Source organism: Zalophus californianus, chromosome X (assembly GCF_009762305.2).
Source record: "Zalophus californianus isolate mZalCal1 chromosome X, mZalCal1.pri.v2, whole genome shotgun sequence".
NCBI classification, from domain to species: Eukaryota; Metazoa; Chordata; class Mammalia; order Carnivora; family Otariidae; genus Zalophus; species Zalophus californianus.
In genome coordinates, this window is record NC_045612.1 from 98,067,331 (window position 1) to 98,086,973 (window position 19,643).

Below are 19,643 nucleotides of genomic sequence, written 5' to 3' on the forward strand. Positions count from 1 at the left end.
TGGTACAGGAAGTCCTAGCCACAACAGTCAGACAACAAGAAGAAATAAAAAGCATCCAAATCGTTAAGGAAGAAGTAAAATGTTCATTATTTGCAGATGATATGATATTATATATAGAAAACCTCTAAGACTTCACCAAAAAATTGCTAGAACCAGTATACAAATTCAGTAAATTTGCAGGATACAAAATCAATGTACAGAAATCTGTTGCATTTCTATAAACTAATAATGAAGCAGCAGAATGAGGAATTAAGAAAAAAATCCCATTTACACTTATACCCAAAATAATAAAATACCTAGGAACAAACCTAACCAAAGAGGTGAAAAACTTGTACTCTGAAAACTATAAAACACTGATGAAAGAAATTGAAGATGAGAAGGGAGAAGCAAGATGGCTGAGGAGTAGGAGAACTAAATTTAGTCTGGTCCCAGGAATTCAGCTGGAAAGGTATCAAACCATTCTGAACACCTACAAAATCAACAAGAGATCAAAGAAAACAATAGCAGCAACTCTGAACAGAAAAGTGACCACTTTCTGGAAGGTCTCTTCTGATTTGTTTAGTGTATATTTTTCTGGGGTTCTTACCCTGTTAGCATTTGGTTCTCTCATTCATCTATTCTCCTCTGGACAAAATGACAAGACGGAAAAACTCACCTCAAAAAAACGAACAAGAGGCAGTACCGACTGTCAGGGACCTAATCAATATGGACATTCGTAAGAGGTCGGAACTAGAGTTTAGAATGACAATTATAAAGATACTACCTGGGTTTGAGAAAAGTATGGAAGATACTAGGGAAACCCTTTCTGGAGAAATAAAAGAACTAAAATCTAACTAAGGTGAAATCAAAAAGCTATTAATGAGGTGCAATCAAAAATGGAGGCTATAACTGCTAGGATAAATGAGGCAGAAGAGAGAATTAGTGATATAGAAAACCAAATGATGGAGAATAAAGAAGCTGAGGAAAAGAGAGACAAACAACTACTAGATCACGAGGGCAGAATTTGAGAGATAAGTGATACCATTAGATGAAACAATATGAGAATAATTGGGATCCCAGGAGAAGAAGAAAGAGAGAGAGGGGCAGAAGGTATATTGGAGCAAATTACAGCAGAGAACTTCCCTAATTTGGGGAAGGAAACAGGCATCAAAATCCAGGAGGCACAGAGAACCCCCCTCAAAATCAATAAAAATAGGTCAACACCCCGACATCTAATAGTAAAACTTACAAGTCTCAGAGACAAAGAGAAAATCCTGAAAGCAGCTCAGGACAAGAGATCTGTAACTGACAATGGTAGAAACATTAGATTGGCAACAGACCTATCCACAGAGACCTGGCATGCCAGAAAGAAGTGGCATGATATATTCAGAGCACTAAATGAGAAAAACATGCAGCCAAGAATACTATATATGGCTAGGCTGCATTGAAAATAGAAGGAGAGATAAAAAGCTTCCAGGACAAACAAAAACTAAAAGAATACGCAAATACGAAATGAGCCCTACAGGAAATATTGAAAGGGGTCCTCTAAGCAAAGACAGAGCCTAAAAGTAACATAAACCAGAAAGGAACAGAGACAATATACAGTAACAGTCACTTTACAGGCAATACAATGGCACTAAATTCCTATCTTTCAATAGTTACCCTAAATGTAAATGGGCTAAATGCCCCAATCAAAAGACACAGGCTATCAGATTGGATAAAAAAACAAGACCCATCGATATACTGTCTGCAAGAAACTCATTTTAGACCCAAAGACACCTCTAGGTTTAAAGTGGGGCATTGGAAAACAATTTATCATGCTAATGGACATCAAAAGAAAGCTGGGGTAGCAATCCTTATATCAGACAAATTAGATTTTAAACCAAGGACTATAATAAGAGATGAGGAAGGACACTCCATCATACTTAAAGGATCTTTCCAACAAGAAGATCTAACAATTGTAAATATCTATGCCCCTAACATGGGAGTAGCCAGCCAATTAATAACAAAAGCAAAGAAACACATCAAAAACAATACAATAATAGTAGGAGAATTTAACATCCCCCTCACTGAAATGGACAGATCATCTAAGCAAAAGATCAACAAGGAAATAAAGGCTTTAAATGACACACTGGACCAAATGGACTTCACAGACATATTAAGAACATTCCATCCCAAAGCAACATAATATACATTCTTCTCTAGTGCCCATGGAACAGCCTCCAGAATAGATCACATCCTAGGTCACAAATCAGGTCTCAACCAGTACCAAAAGATTGGGATCATTCCCTGCATATTTTTGGACCACAATGCTTTTTTTGAAACTAGAACTCAATCGCAAGAAGAAAGTCGGAAAGAGCTCAAATACACAGAGACTAATGAGCATCCTACTAAAGAATGAATGGGTCAACCAGAAAATTAAAAAAGAATTTAAAAAATTCATGGAAACCAATGAAAATGAAAACACAACTGTTCAAAATCTTTGGGATGCAGCAAAGGTGGTCCTAAGAGGAAAGGATACATCAATACAAGCCTTTCTCAAGAAACAAGAAAGGTCTCAAATACACAACCTAACCCTACACCTAAAGGAGCTGGAGAAAGAACAGCAAATAAAGCCTAAACCCAGCAGGAGAAGAGAAATAATAAAGATCAGAGCAGAAATCAATGAAATAGAAACCAAAGAACAGTAGAACAAATCAATGAAACTAGGAGGTGGTTCTTTGAAAGAACTAGTAAGATTGATAAACCCCTGGCCAGACTTATCAAAAAGAAAAGAGAAATGACCCAAATCGACAAAATCAGGAATGAACGAGGAGAGATCACAACCAACACCAAAGAAATACAAACAATTATGGAGAACATATTATGAGCAACTCTATGGTAGCAAATTAGATAATCTGGAAGGAATGGATGCATTCCTAGAGATGTATCAACTACCAAAACTGAACCAGCAAGAAATAGAAAACCTGAAGAGACCCATAACCACTAAGGAAATTGAAGCAGTCATCAAAAATCTCCCAACAAACAGGAGCCCAGAGCCAGATGGCTTCCCAGGGGAATTCTACCAAACATTTAAGGAAGAATTAATACCTATTCTTCTGAAACTATTCCAAAAAATAGAAATGGAAGGAAAACTTCCAAACTCATTTTATGAGGCCACCATTACCTTGATCCCAAAACCAGACAAAGACCGGATCAAAAAGGAGAATTACAGACCAATACCCCTGATGAACGTGGATGCAAAAATTCTCACCGAAATGCTAGCCAATAGGATCCAACAGTACATTAAAAGGATTCTTCACCACGACCAAGTGGGATTTATCCCTGGGCTGCACGGTTGGTTCAACACCCGCAAATCAATCAATGTGATACAATACATTAATAAAAGAAAGAACAAGAAACATATGATCCTCTCAATAGATGCAGAAAAAGCATTTGACAAAGTACAGCATCCTTTCTTGATCAAAACTCTCTGGAGTATAGGGATAGAAGTTACATACCTCAATATCATAAAAGCCATCTATGAAAAACCCACAGCGAATATCATTCTCAATGGGGAAAAACTGAGAGCTTTCCCCCTAAGGTCAGGAACACGGCAGGGATGTCCACTATCACAACTGCTATTCAAAATGGTACTAGAACTCCTAGCCACAGCAATCAAACAATAAAAAGAAGTAAAAGGCATCCAAATCAGCAAAGGAGAAGTCAAACTCTCACTCTTTGCAGATGATATGATGCTTTATGTGGAAAACCCAAAAGACTCCACCCCAAAACTGCTAGAACTCATACAGGAATTCAGTAAAGTGTCAGGATATAAAATCAATGCACACAAATCAGTTGCATTCCCATACACCAACAACAAGACAGACGAAAGAGAAATTAAGGAGTCGATCCCATTTACAATTGCACCCAAAACCGTAAGATATCTAGGAATAAATCTAACCAAAGAAGCTAAGAATCTGTACTCAGATGACTATAAAATATTCATGAAAGAAACTGAGGAAGATACAAAGAAATGGAAAAACATTCCATGCTCATGGATTGGAAGAACAAATATTGTGACGATGTCAATGCTACCTAGAGCAATCTACACATTCAATGCAATCCTTATCAACATACCATCAACTTTTTTCAAAGAAATGGAACAAATAATCCTAAAATTTGTATGGAACCAGAAAAGACCCCGAATAGCCAGAGGAATGTTGAAAAAGAAAAGCAAAGCTGGTGGCATCACAATTCCGGACTTCCAGCTCTATTACAAAACTGTCATCATCAAGATAGTATGGTACTGGCACAAAAACAGACACATAGATCAATGGAACAGAATCGAGAGCCCAGAAATGGACCCTCAACTCTACGGTCAACTCATCTTTGACAAAGCAGGAAAGAATGTCCAATGGAAAAAAGACAGTCTCTTCAACAAATTATGTTGGGAAAATTGGACAGCCACATGCAGAAGAATGAAACTGGACCATTTCCTTACACCACACACAAAAATAGACTCAAAGTGGTTGAAAAACCTAAATGTGAGACAGGAGTCCATCAAAATCCTAAAGGAGAACACAGGCAGCAACATCTTCAACCTCAGCCGCAGCACCTTCTTCCTAGAAACATCGCCAAAGGCAAGGGAAGCAAGGGCAATAATGAACTATTGGGATTTCATCAAGATAAACAGCTTTTGCACAGCAAAAGAAACAGTCCACAAAACAAAAGACAACCGACAGAATGGGAGAAGATATTTGCAAATGACATATCAGATAAAGGGCTAGTATCCAAAATCTATAAAGAACTTATCAAACTCAACACCCAAAGAACAAATGACCCAATCAAGAAATAGCAGAAGACATGAACAGACATTTTTCCAAAGACATCCATAGGGCCAAGAGACACATGAAAGAGTGCTCAACAGCACATCAGGGAAATCCAAATCAAAACCTCAATGAGATACCACCTCACACAAGTCAGAATAGCTAAAGGAAATGACAGATGTTGGCGAGGATGCAGAGAAAGGGGAACCCTCCTACACTGTTGGTGGGAATGCAAGCTGGTGTAGCCACTCTGGAAAACAGTATGGAGGTTCCTCAAAAAGTTGAAAATAGAGCTACCCTATGACCCAGCAATTGCACTACTGGGTATTTACCCCAAAGATACAAATGTACTGATCCGAAGAGGTACATGCACCCCAAGGTTTATAGCAGCAATGTCCACAATAGCCAAACTATGGAAAGAGCCAAGATGTCCATCAACAGATGAATGGATTAAAGAAGATGTGGTGTGTACACACACACACACACACACACACACACACACACACACACACACAGTGGAATATTATGCAGCCATCAAAAAATTGAAATCTTGCCATTTGCAATGATGTGGATGGAACTGGAGGGTATTATGCTGAGTGAAATAAGTCAATCAGAGAAAGACATATATCATATGGTCTCACTGATATGAGGAATTCTTAAGCTCAGGACACAAACTGAGGGTTGCTGGAGTGGTGGGGTGTGGGAGGGATGGGGTTGCTGGATGATAGACATTGGGGAGGGTATGTGCTATGGTGAGCACTGTGAATTGTGCAAGACTGTTGAATCACAGACCTGTACCTCTGAAACAAATAATACATTATATGTTAAAAAAAAAAAAAGAAGAAGAAGAAGATAGTAGGAAGGGAAAAATGAAGGGGGGGAATCGGAGGGGGAGTTGAACCATGAGACTATGGACTCTGAGAAACAAACTGTGGGTTCTAGAGGGGAGGTGCTTGGGGGATGGGTTAGCCTGGTGATGGGTATTAAGGAGGGCATGTATTGCATGGAGCACTGGGTGTTGTACGAAAACAATGAATCATGGAACACTACATCAAAAACTAATGATGTAATGTATGGTGACTAACATAACATAATGAAATAAAATTAAAAAAACTAATGATATCTGGTGATTAAAATAATAAAATAAAAGAAAAAAAGAAACATCATAGCAAAAAAAAAAAAAGGAAGAGGAGACTAAGAAATGGAAATACATTCCACGCTCATGGATTAGAGAACAAATATTGTTAAAATGTCTATACTAAGGGCTTCTGAGTGGCTCAGTAGGTTAAACGTCTGCCTTCGGCTCAGGTCATGATCCCAGGGTTCTGGGATCAAGTCTCACATCGGACTTCTTTTCAGCAGGGTGCCTGCTTCTCCCTCTGCCTGCTGCTCCCCCTGCTTGTGCTCTCTCTCCGATAAATAAATAAATAAATAAATAAATAAATCTTAAAAAAAAAAATAAACTATATATGAGACCTGAAACCCGCATAAAAGTCCTAGAAGAGAATAGAGGCAGTAACTTTGTTGTCACTGGCCATAGCAACTTTTTTCTAGATATGTCTCCTGTCGTAAGGGAAACAAAAGTAAAAATAAAATATTGGGACCACATCAAAATAAAAATCTGCACAGTGAAGGAAACAATCAGCAAAACTAAAAGGCAAGCTACAGAATGGTAGAAGACATGGGTTACTATCCAAAATATATAAAGAACTTATACAACTCAACACCCAAAAAACAAATAATTCAATCATAAAATGGGCAGAAGACATGAACAGACATTACTCCAAAGAAGACATTCAGATGGCCAACAGACACACGAAAAGATGTTCATCATCACTTACCATCAGGGAAATGCAAATTAAAACTACAATGAGATATCACCTCATACCTGTCAGAATGGCCAAAATCAACAACACAAGAAAAACAGTGTTGGCGAGGATGTGGAGAAAGGGGAACCCTATTGCACTGTTAGTGGGAATGCAAACTGGTGCAGTCACTTGAAAATAGTATGGAGGTTCATTGAAAAATTAAAAATAGAACTACCCTAAGATCCAGCAATTGCACTACTGGGTATTTACCCAAAGAACACAAAAACACTAACTCAAAGGGATACATGCACCCCTGTGTTTACTGTAGCTTTATTTACAATAACCAAGATATGGAAGCAGCCCAAGAGTCCATCAACTAATGAATGGATAAAGAAGATGTGGTATACACACACACACACACACACACACACACACACACACACACACACACACACACACGCACGCACACACGCTATGGAATATTATTCAGTCGTTAAAAAAAGAATGAAATCTTGCCATTTGCAACAACCTGGATGGAGCTAGACAGTATAATACTATGGGAAGTAAGTCAGTCAAAGAAAGACAAATACCATATAATTCCACATATAATTCATATGTGGAACTTAAGAAACTTAAGAAAAAAAAACAAATGAGCAAAGGGAAAAAAAAGAGAGAGAAATCAAGAAACAGACTCTTAATTATAGAGAACAAACTGATGTTACCAGAGGGGAGGTGGGTGAGGGGATGGGGTGAAATTGGTGATGGGGATTAAGGAGTGTACTTGGTGTGATGAGCACCAGGTGATGTATGGAAGTGTTGAATTGTACTCCTGAAACTAATATTACACTGTATGTTAAGTAACTGGAATTAAAATAAAAACTTTAAAAAAAAGAATAAACTTCATGAAATACCTCTTCAGCTTTGAGTAGGTGATTTTTTTTTTAATGTGCAAAATACAGGGGACAAAATTTATTATGCAAATAAAACACTTTTCCTCATTTATTTATTTAAAAATATTTACCCAGTGCCTATTATATGCCTGACACTGTTCTAAACACAGGACATACTGTACTAAAAAAAGTTAGACAAAAATTCCCAACTTATTTTCTTTATTTTCTTGTCAAAATCATTAATAAAATGCATTAAGAAATAAAATAGTAATTATAGTTACCAACAATTTAATACATCATAAAATTTCATTACTTAAAGTTACTAATTGTTAACCAGAAAATAACTAAATTTTGTATCTCTATTAATATGGAAAAGAATAAATTGAGAAGAATACTTTTGGCCATGAGATAAATAGGAAATGTTTAGCTTTCTTTAAAAAAAAATCTGGCGAGATTTATAAAGAGCTTATCAAACTCAACACCCAAAAAACAAATAATCCACTGAAGAAATGGGCAGAAGACATGAACAGACATTTCTGCAAAGACGACATACAAATGGCCAACAGACACATGAAAAAATGCTCCACATCACTTGCCATCAAGGAAATACAAATCAAAACCACAATGAGATACCACCTCACATCAGTCAGAATGGCTAAAATTAAAAGTCAGGAAACAACAAATGCTGGTGAGGTTGCGGGGAAAGGGGAACCCTCTTATACTCCTGGTGGAAATGCAAGCTGGTACAGGCACTCTGGAAAACAGTATGGAGGTTCCTCAAAAAGTTCAAAATAGAGCTACCCTACGATCCAGCAATTGCACTATTGGGTATTTACCCAAAGGATACAAACACAGAGATCCCAAGGGGCACCTGCACCCCAATGTTTATAGCAGCAACGTCCACAATAGCCAAACTATGGAAAGAGCTCAGATGTCCATCAACAGATAAATGGATAAAGAAGAGGTGGTATATATATACACAATAGAATATTACTCAGCCATCAAAAAAATGAAATCTTACCATTTGCAATGACATGGATGGAACTAGAGGGTATTATGCTAAGGGAAATAAGTCAATCAGAGAAAGACAATTATCATATGATTTTACTAATATGTGGGATTTAAGAAACAAAACAGAGGACCTTAGGGGAAGAGAGGGAAAAATAAAATAAGATGAAATCAGAGAGGGAGACAAACCATAAGAGACTCTTAACTCTATAGTTAAACAATCTGAGGGTTGCTGGAGGCGAGGTGGGTGGGGATGATGGGCATTAAGGAGGGCATGTGATGTAATGAGCACTGCGTATTATATGCAAGTGATGAATCAATGAACTCTACCTCTGAAATTGATAATACACTATATGTTAATTAATAGAATTTAAATAATTTTTTAAAAAAATCTGGCAGAACTAACACTACATATGTTACCTAAATTGAATTTAAATAAAGAGTATTTTTAAAATCTGGCATTTTTTAGATCATATTAAGACTGATTTAGACAGAAAAAATATTAATATTTAATTAACATATATCTATACAAACATATTTGTATAAACATAGGAAAGAACTGAAAAGGATACATAAAAAATTGTTTCCAACAGATACTTCTGTATGGGAGGGAGTGCAATGAGTCAGAGGGAGAGATGAGTTTTCCTTTTTTATACTATATAATTATTCAAAATGGAGTCTGAGTGATTTTTGCACTCCTATGCTTCATGGTACGTATCAAACAAAAAAGAGAGAGAGAAAGGCTGGTACGAATAAAATTTGTAAAATAAAATAACAAGACTGACTATGCAAAGACCCAGAATTTTCCAATTGTGGATAATAAAACAATTATGGCCTAAAATCAAATGATATTGCAAGAAAATGACTGTAAAATTAAGTGAGCTCAATGACTCACCAAAGGTAAAGAGACAAGTAGAGAAAACCCAGGGACATTATCAAGTTTAGATAGTGTACTAGTAACACACAAGCAGGCAGAAAAATTCATTTCAGTCTGCAATGTGTAAAAACCAGGATGCCTGGGTTCCTCTCACTAAGCACTTGAAAGGTAGTAATTTCTTTGAGGCTTGGATTGATTTAAATTGAGGTTTGACATCACCTTTGATCCTAATTGGTGAAGTTTTAGTTCAATTTGGGAAAGGTTATGAGAAATGTGACTTTGAGGGGAACAAAGGTGATGATGATGATCAATAATGACGATGATGACGACTAGTTTCTCACAATTGTAAATGTTTATTTTTATTTTAGATAAATTCAAGCTGTCAGCCATACTTAATGAGTATGACTAGTCTGAGAACTTGATAGATTTCTAAAAGTGATTTTTTTCTATTATTCTATATTTTTCAACAGCATATTTTAATAATCATCTGGTAAACCATCCACTTCCTGTCAAGCACAGAGTAGAGGTGATGAGAGGTAGGACAAAGCAAATACAGTAGCATTCAATAACCATCACCTCCAATGTAAAACAAAACAAGAGAGATAAAATTTTATTACTATTATTATTATCGTCATCATTAGTTTGTTATAGCAGGATCTGCTAAGACCTGCATATCATGTTGGTCATTGTATCTTTCAAAATTTCTGGTGTTTAATATAACATGTTACCTGAAAACTTTATGCTGGTCTCCAGACCTGATACTTGCAGCTCGGTCATTGGGAAAGGCTATCAGTGCACCCTCCATTGACTCTTTACTTATGCGATGATTGTGAAGGCATGTCATGGCTGATTGAAGCATTGTAACAGGTGCACGGTCCTTGTATTTTGGCAAGTCTCTAACCACAAACTGTCCCGTAGGATTACTGACCAAAGGGGATATACCTTTTATGGAATTGAATATTAAGTTAAATACAGTTTCTTGAATTTCAGCTTTCCAAATAATATCCATGCATTAATACATTACACTGTTGGTTCTAACTTAAAACTAAATCCCTAAAAAAACACATTCAGAAAATACAAATAATTCATCTAATAAATGGACCTACACAAGACAATTTAGAAAATATTGCATACATAAAAAAGAAAACATAGTAACTTGAAAGAATGGGTTAGCCTATGTGACATAAGCTTTTACAGATCAAAGAGAGCTGAATATCAGCAATTTCATATGGCTCAATGTATAAAAGATAATTGAGTATTACAGGAAATAGCAACAAGATAATCCATGGAATGGTCAAAACTAGTTTATATTAGAGACTCAAACCAAAATGTAGAATATAATATAAAAACCAATAAAATACTTAATAAATTTTATAGATCACTAAACCAGTGCTATGCAAATTATAATCCTCAAAATGGCAGCATCAGCAACTGTCAGGGACATGTTAGAAATGCAAATCTTTGGGTTCTACCAAAGACCTATTTAACAATCAGTTCTGGGATACAGACCAGTGAGATCTATTTTAACCAGCCTTCTAAGTGATTTTGATGCATTCATAAGGTAAGTACCACAAGATCAGACCACATTTGATACACATAGCTAAGCAATCGGTGTGCTAAAATAATCCTATATAACCTTAATTTAAAAAAATATGTGTCCACATTAGCTTACCAGGATTAATTTTCATCACAACTTTCTTGGTGGAAGGTTTGCAGATGCTCTTGAAATCTAAATATATTTGATGAAAAGGCTTTAGTGATGACTGCAAATTTTCATCTGCCACTGAGCCAATAATCTCTATCAATTGCTTCACTTTAAAGACTCCTACTTGATGTGGAATGAATGAACATGTCACAGTCTAAAAAAAGAAAAAGTAACCAATTGCTATAGGCTGAATGTTTGTGAATCCCCAAAACTCACATGTTTAAACCTAATGCCCAATGTGATGGAATTAGGAGATAGGGCCTTTGGGAGGGCCCTCACCTGACCATGCTGGCACCTTGATCTAGGACTTCTAGCCTACAGTACTGTGAGAAATAAATTTCTGTTGCTTATAAACCATGCAATCTATGGTATTTTGTTTTAGCAGTCCAAATGGATTACAAAAATAATATTAAACTGTTGGAAAAAATAAAAAGCAAATAAAAAAACTTTTTTTTTAATTTTTAAAGGAGAGCTAGTCCATCACCGAAATATAAAAGTAGCTTAGAAATACCATATACAGCATTGACAAACCTTTAAGATATATATTATTGGAAAAGTATTTAAGAAAAAATTAAGAACAATGTTATTGAAGCACCTCCAGAATAGCAAATCAAGGATCTCCAAATATCTACTCCTCTACAAGGGAAAGAAACCACTGGAATAACTGTCAAAATCAACTTTACACATATTTTAAAATTACCCAAAAGCTTATAAAAATCCAAGGAGTATTTAAGAAAAACATAGCTGATCAGCCATCAGAAAGGATGAATACCTACCATTTACATCAACATGGATGAAACTGGAGGGTATTCACGCTAAGTGAAATAACTCAGTCAGAGAAAGACAATTATCATATGGTTTCACTCATATGTGGAATATCAGAAATAGCACAGAGGACCATAGGGGAAGGGAGGGAAAACCGAATGGGAAGAAATCAGAGAGGGAGACAAACCATGAGACTTGACTCTGGGAAACACACTGGGTTGCAGAAAGGGACGTGGGTGGGGGGATGGGGTAACTGGGTGATGGGCATTAAGGAGGGCATGTGATGTAATGAGCACTGGGTGTTCTACGCAACTAATGAATCACTGAACACTACACCAAAAACGGTTGATGTACTATATACTGGCTAATTGAATTTAAATAAAATTTTTAAAATAGCTGAATCTCTGAAAGAATAACAGGTTTCGTGTCATTTTTATACACCGTAATCCCATCCTCCTCTCCCCGGTTTTGAGCTCTCCTTGAAAAACAACAGCCTTGTAACTATGGCAGCTGTAAAAACTATTAGCCTAGCAACCAGGGAGGGAAAAGATTGCGTTTGGAGCTCTCCAAAAATCCTATCCCCAGAGAATTGTCCCTATTTGTCCTGTCTAGAAGCTAGCTAAAAAGCCTACTATAAGGGTATTTTTTTTTTTTAAGATTTTATTTACTTGACAGAGAGAGAAGGAACACAAGCAGGGAGAGCAGCAGAGGGAGAGGGAGAAGCAGGCCCCCTGCAGAGCAGGGAGCCTAATGCGGGACTCGATCCCAGGACCCCGGGATCATGAGTTGAGCCGCTGAAGTCAGACGCCACCCAGGTGCCCCAGGGTATTATTTTTAATTGACCTGGTTCGGGGCTCATTCTTTGTGAACAACTCTCTCCCCCCAGTTTTGTACTCTCTTCCCCTCCCCCTCATCAAAAAATCAGCAGCAATTGCTAAACATCACAGCAACTTGAAGTAGCATTACCATTTAAGGCCAACAAGAGGCAAAACAAAAAAGAAAAAAGGAAAATAAAAACACAAAATATTCAGAGGATATTTGAAAAGCTCTGACATATTCCTGGGAATCTAGACCACCACACACATGTGTAGGACAGTGTACATGCCCAGGAAAGATTTGAGAAAGCTCTAATTTCTGACATCTGGCTGACTTTGAGACTCTGTGCAAGGTGAAATTAAAGGCCAATAAAAGCTATAAAATACCTGACAGAACAATGAAGATATGCCTCACCCAATACATTTACACAAACACTCTTGGCAAAGGCTGTGAGACTTATCGATTCAAGGAATTTAAGAGAAGCTCTGCCCAATCATTAGCTGACCCCTAAATTAACTGAGCAGATCCTTGATTGGCTGCACATAACAAAGAAAACATTTACAGACTCAGTCTACAAAGTTACTAAAGAAAAAGAACAAAAACAAAGAGCAATGACAATAAATCTTGAGAGCTATCTGATTTGAGTTGCCAAATTATATCATTTAAAATGCCCAGTTTTCAAGAAAAAAAAATATGGGACACAAAAAGAAAGAGGAAAGTATGGCCAACACACAGAAAAAATGCAATAAATAGAAACTATGCCCGAAGAAACCCAAATGTTGAATTTATTAGACAAAGATGATAAGTTGACTATTATAAATATGCTCAAAGAACTAATGGAAAATATAACTAAAGAATTAAAGGAAGACACCAAAAGCAAAGGCAACAAAAGTAAAAATAAACAATAAATAAAGTGGGACTTCATCAAACTAAAAAGCTTCTGTAGAGCAAAGGAAACCATCAACAAAATGAAAAAGCAACCCATGGGATGGGAAAAAATATCACTCATTAATCATCATCACTCAACATTACTAATCATCAGGGAAATGCAAATCAAAACCACAATAAAGTATCATGGCACACCTGTCAAAATCACTATTATCAAAAAGACAAGAAAGATCAAGTGTTTAGGAATAAAATAGAAACAAAACCTTGACATTTTTGACAACACAGGTATACTTTGAGGGCATTATGCTAAGTGAAATAAGTCAGACACAGAAAGACAAATACTGTATGAACTCACTTATATGTGGGATCTAAAAACAAAAAACAAACAAACAAAAAAAACCAAGCTCATATATACACAGTATAGACTGGTGGTAGTCAAGACAAGGGGAGGCAGGTGGGTGAAATGGATGAAGGGGGTCAAAAGGTACAAATTTCCAGTTATAGAATAAGTAAGTCATGAGGATATAACGTACAGCATAGTGACTAGAGTTAATACTATATCACATATTTGAAAGTTGCTACAAGAGTAAATCTTAAGAGTTTTTATCACAAGAAAAAAATTTGTAACTATGTATAGTGATAGATATTAAATAGACTTATTATGATGATCATTTCCCAATATATATAAATTATCATTACATTGTACACTTGAAACCTAATGCTATGTCAATTATACCTCAATAAAAAAGGATTAGAAAAGGTATGAAAACATCTCAAAAAATAGAGACTATCAATACAGTATAGAAATTGTTAAAAAGAACAAATAAAGAGAAGGAAATATGGAAAACTCACAAATATGTAGAAGTTAAACAATACACTCCTAAGTAACCAATGGGTCAAAGAAATCTCAGGGGAAATTAGAGAATACCTTGAGATGAAGGAAAACTATAACACAACATGTCAAAACTCATGGAATACAGCAAAAGCTGTAATTAGAAATAAATTTAAGGGGCGCCTGGGTGGCTCAGTGGGTTAAGCGTCTGCCTTTGGCTCAGGTCATGACCCCAGGGTCCTGGGATCCCTGCTCAGCGGGGAGTCTGCTTCCCCCTCTGCCCCTCCCCCCACGTGTACGCACACACTCTCTCGCACGCTCTCTCACACACTCTCCTGTCAAAAATAAATAAATAAATAAATAAATAATTTTTTTTTTAACAAGGTTTAAAAAGGGACACATGGGGGGCACCTGGGTGGCTCAGTCATTAAGCGTCTGCCTTCAGCTCAGGTCATGATCCCAGAGTCCTGGGATCGAGCCCCACATTGGGCTCCCTGCTCAGCGGGAAGCCTGCTTCTCCCTCTCCCACTTGTGTTCCTGCTCTTACTATCTCTCTCTCTGTCAAATAAATAAATAAAATCTTTAAAAAAAAAAGGGGGGGGATGCATGGGTGGCTCAGTCAGTTGAGCATCTACCCTCGGCTCAGGTCATGATCCCTGGGTCCTGGAATCCAGTCCCGCATCAGGCTCCCTGCTCAGCGGAAAGCCTGCTTCTCCCTCTCCCTCTGCTGCTCCCCCTGCATGTGTTCTCTCTCTCTCTCTCTGACAAATAAATAAAATCTTAAAAAAAATTTTTTAAGATAAAATAAGAAATAAAAGGTTTAAAAAAATGAAATAAATTTAAGAGGCCTTTAAGCAATAACCTAAACTTCCACCTTAGGAAATAGAAAAAAGAAGTAAGCCCAAAGTGAAGAGAAGAAAAGGAATAATAAAGACAAAAGCAGTAATCCATGAAATAGAGAGCTGAAAGCAATAGAGACGACCAACAAATCTGAAACTGTCTTTGAAATGATCATCAGTAATGGAAAATCATTAGCTAGACTCACCAAGCAAAAAACAAAAAAAGAGAGAGACTCAATTTGCTACAATTAAGAATGATAGAGAGAATATCACTGTCAACAATAAAAAGTGAGGGAACAGGGCGCCTTGGTGGCTCAGTCGTTAAGCATTGGCATTCGGCTCAGGTCATGATCCCAGGGTCCTGGGATCGAGCCCCTCATTGGGCTCCCTGCTCAGAGGGAAGCCTGCTTCTCTCTCTCCCTCTGTCTGCCACCCCCCCTGCTTGTGTGCTCTCTTTCTCTCAATCTTTCTGTCAAATAAATAAAAATAAAATCTTTTTTAAAAAAGATAAAAATAGAACTACCCGGAGATCCAGCAATTGCACTACTGGATATTTACCCAAAGAATACAAAAACACTAATTCAAAAGGATATATACATTTGTATGTTTATTGCAGCATTATTTATTATAGCCAAATCACGGAAGTAGCCTAAGTGCCCATCAATACGTGAATGGACAAAGATGCCATATATATATATATATATATATATATACACACACACACATATATATACACACACACACATACACACAATGGAATATTACTGAGACATTAAAAAGAATGAAATCTTACCATTTGCAACAACATGGATAGAGCTAGAGTATAATGCTCAGCAAAATAAGTCAGTCAGAGAAAGACAAATACCACATGATTTCACTCATATGTGGAATTTAAGAAACAAATTGAGCAAAGGAAAAAGAGAGAGAGACAAATGAAGAAACAGACCCTTAACTAAAGAGTACACACTGATGGTTACCAGAGGGGAGGTGGATGGGGGGTGGGTGAAACAGGTGATGGGGAGTAAGGAGGGCACTTACCATGATGAGCACTGAGTAATATATAGAAGTGTTGAATCACTATATTATACCCCTGACACTAATAAAACACTGAATGTTAACTACACTGGAATTAAAATTCAAAACTTAATAAAGAAAAATACATTTAAATAAAATAAAATGCATGTGAACAAAGTAGTTGATTTCAGTAAATAGAAAACAAAAATTGACACACACACACACACAAAACAAAGTATGAGGTAATATGATGAACAAGTGTATGCCAACAAATTAGATAACCTAGATGATATGGACAAATTCTTAGTTGCAAACTTCTAAAATTGATTATAGAAGAAATAAAAAATCTGAATAGCCCTGGGATAACAAGAGATTGATTAGAAATCAAAAAAACTCCTGATAATGAAAAGCCCAGAACCAGATGGCTTTGATGGTGAATTTTACCATTTTTTTTAAATCAAACATTTAAAGAAGAATTAGCACCTGTCCTTCACAAACTATTCCAAAAATTGAAGAGAACACTTTCCAACTTTTTCTGTGACACCAGTTTTACTCCATTGTCAAAACCAAAGATATTTAAGAAAAGAAACCTATGGGCCAATGTCCCTAATGAATATATATGCAAAATTCCTCAACCAAATACTATCAAACTGAATCCAGCAATATGTACAAAGGATTTTCACTATGTACAACAGGGAATTATCCCAGGTTTAACATCAGAATATCAGTCAATGTAATATACCATCTCAATAAAGGGCAAAAAACACATTATTGCTGTAACAGACACAGAAAAAGTACTTGAGAAAATACAACACATTTTCACAGTAAAAACACCTAAAACACTTGGAGTAGAAGAAAACTTCCCCAAGTTTGTAAATGCAATCTATGAAACACCCACAACTAACATCATACTTAATGGTGAAAGACTAAATGCTTTCCCCTTAGATTAGGAAGAAGAAAAATATCCTCTCTTGTCACTTCTATTTAATACCATAGTAGAGGTTCTAGCCAAGGCAATGATGTAAGAAAAAAGAAATAAAATTCATCCAAATTGGAAAGAAAGGTATAAAATGGTCTCTATTCACAGATAACATTAATCTTATATCCCAAAGAACACAGTGAAAATGATCAGAAATAATAAATGATTTTAAGGTTACAGGATACAAGGTCAATATACAAAAATCAATTGCATTTCTATATACTAGCAGTAAATGATACAAAAATTAATTTAAGAATACAATTTCATCAAAAAGAACAGAATATTAGGAATACATTTTTAAAAGAATGGCAAGACCTGTGTACTGCAAACTACTAATCACCACTGAAAGGAATATAAAAGGACATAAATAAATGGAAATGAAAACTATCCAATTTTCATAAGTTGCAAGATTTAATATTGTTAAGATGGAAATACTCTCAAACAGATTTACAGATTCAATACAATTCCTATCAAAATCCCAGCTGCTGGGGTGTTTTGTTCTTTTTTTGTTTTGTTTTTATAGGAATTAGTAAACTAATTCTAAAATTCATATGAATTTTCAAGGGTCTCAAATGGGTCAAAAATTTCCTTAAAAAGATCAAATCTGAAGGACTCACATTTCCCAATTTCAAAAATTACTACAACGCTAATCAGTACACTGTGATATTGGCATAAGGATAAACATAAATAAAATAGAGTCCATAAACTCTAACATTTACAGTCAGGTGTTTTTTCAATAAGTATGCCAAGATTCCAAAATAACTGGACATCTATATGTAAAAGAATGAATCTGGACCTCTAAATAACACTCAAAATGGATAATATACTTTAAATGCATAAGCTAAATTTCTTAAAGGAAAATATAGGAACAAATCTTAATGACCTTGGATATTGTATAGCTACTAAGACAGGATATTAAAAGCACAAGTGACAAAAGGGGAAAAAGGATACACTGGACTTAATCAAACTTTAAAACTTTTGTACTTCAAAGGACAAAAAAGAAAATGTGAAAACAACCCACAGAAGAGAAAATATTTGTAATTCACATAGCTGATAAAGGACTTGTATCCAGAATACATAAAGAACTTTTGCAATTCAACGACAAAAAGACAAATACCCCAATTAAAAATGGGTAAAGAATTTTATATTAGTTTCCTATTGTTACAATAACAAATTACAAACAATTCTGTGGGCTACAACAGTTCAGTTTCTTATCTTCTACTTTTGTACGTCAAAAGTCCAACTCCAATCTGAATGGACCAAAACCAAGATTTCAGCAGGACAACGTTCATTTCTGGAGTTTAGTGGAGAATCTATTTCCTTATCTTTTCCTATCTTCTAGAGGTCAACGTGTTCCTTGGCTCATCACCCTCCCCTTCCGTTGTCAAAGCCAGTAATGGACATGCAAATATTTTTCACATCACATCACTCTGATACTCATACTTTTCTGCCTTCTATTTTCATGTTTAAGCACCCCTGTGATTATATTGGGCCTACACAGATAATCCAGATTAATCTCCCCATTTTAAAGTCAAATGATTATCAACATTACTTCCAATTAAAACCTAAATCCTCCATTGCCATGAAACATCACATATTCACAAATTCCGCAGATTAGGATAAGGACACTTTTAGGTGGTCATTATTCTGCCTATCATAGACATGAATAAACATTTCCCTAAAGAAGATATACCAGTGCACAATAAGCATATAAAAAGACATTCACCATCAATAGTCACTGGGGAAATGTAAGTGAAAACTGCAGTGAGAAGCAACTTTGCACCCACAGGGACAGATATAATCAAAAAGAAGGACATTAACAAATATGGGCAAAGGTGTGGAGGTATTAGAACATTAAAACACATATTCATTGCTGGTAAGAGTTATGAAATGGTACAATTTCATTGGAAAACAGTATGATAGTTTCTCAAAAAGTTAAACAGAATTATCACATGATTCAACAATTCCACTCTTCAGTGTATGCTAAAGAGTACTGAAAACCTGTCCATATGAATTTCTAGATTTTTTTCTATTTCTGTAAAGAACACCATTGGGATTTTGATAAGGACTGTAATAAACCTGTAGATCACTTTGGGTAGTATAGACATTTAAAAAATATTAATTCTCCCTAACCATGAACACAGGATGGTTTTCTCTTTATCTGTGGCTTCTTTAGTTCCCTTCGTTGATATTTCAGTGTATAAGTCTTTCACCTCTTTGGTTAAGTTTATTCCTAAGTATTTTATTCTTTTTGCTCCTAATGTAAACAAAAGATTCTGAATAGCCAATGCAATTTTGAGCAAAAAGAACAAAGCTGGAGGCATCACACTTCCCGATTTCAAACTATATTACAAAGCTACAGTTACCAAAACGGTATGGTATTGGCATAAAAAAGACATATGAACATATGACAGAATAGAGAGCCCACAAATAAA

At 35.9% G+C, this 19,643-nt stretch overlaps 1 protein-coding gene across 1 annotated transcript in view; it reads right to left on the minus strand.

Moving 5' to 3' along the window:
- Positions 1–19,643, minus strand: part of CFAP47 (cilia and flagella associated protein 47) — a 525,897-nt gene that overhangs the window by 467,541 nt on the left and 38,713 nt on the right. The window contains exons 9-10 of the mRNA XM_027608633.2: positions 11,043–11,229; positions 10,099–10,312 (exon numbers count right to left, since the gene is read on the minus strand). Coding sequence (XP_027464434.2) covers positions 10,099–10,312; positions 11,043–11,229 — 401 coding nt within the window. The remainder of the gene's footprint in view (positions 1–10,098; positions 10,313–11,042; positions 11,230–19,643) is intronic.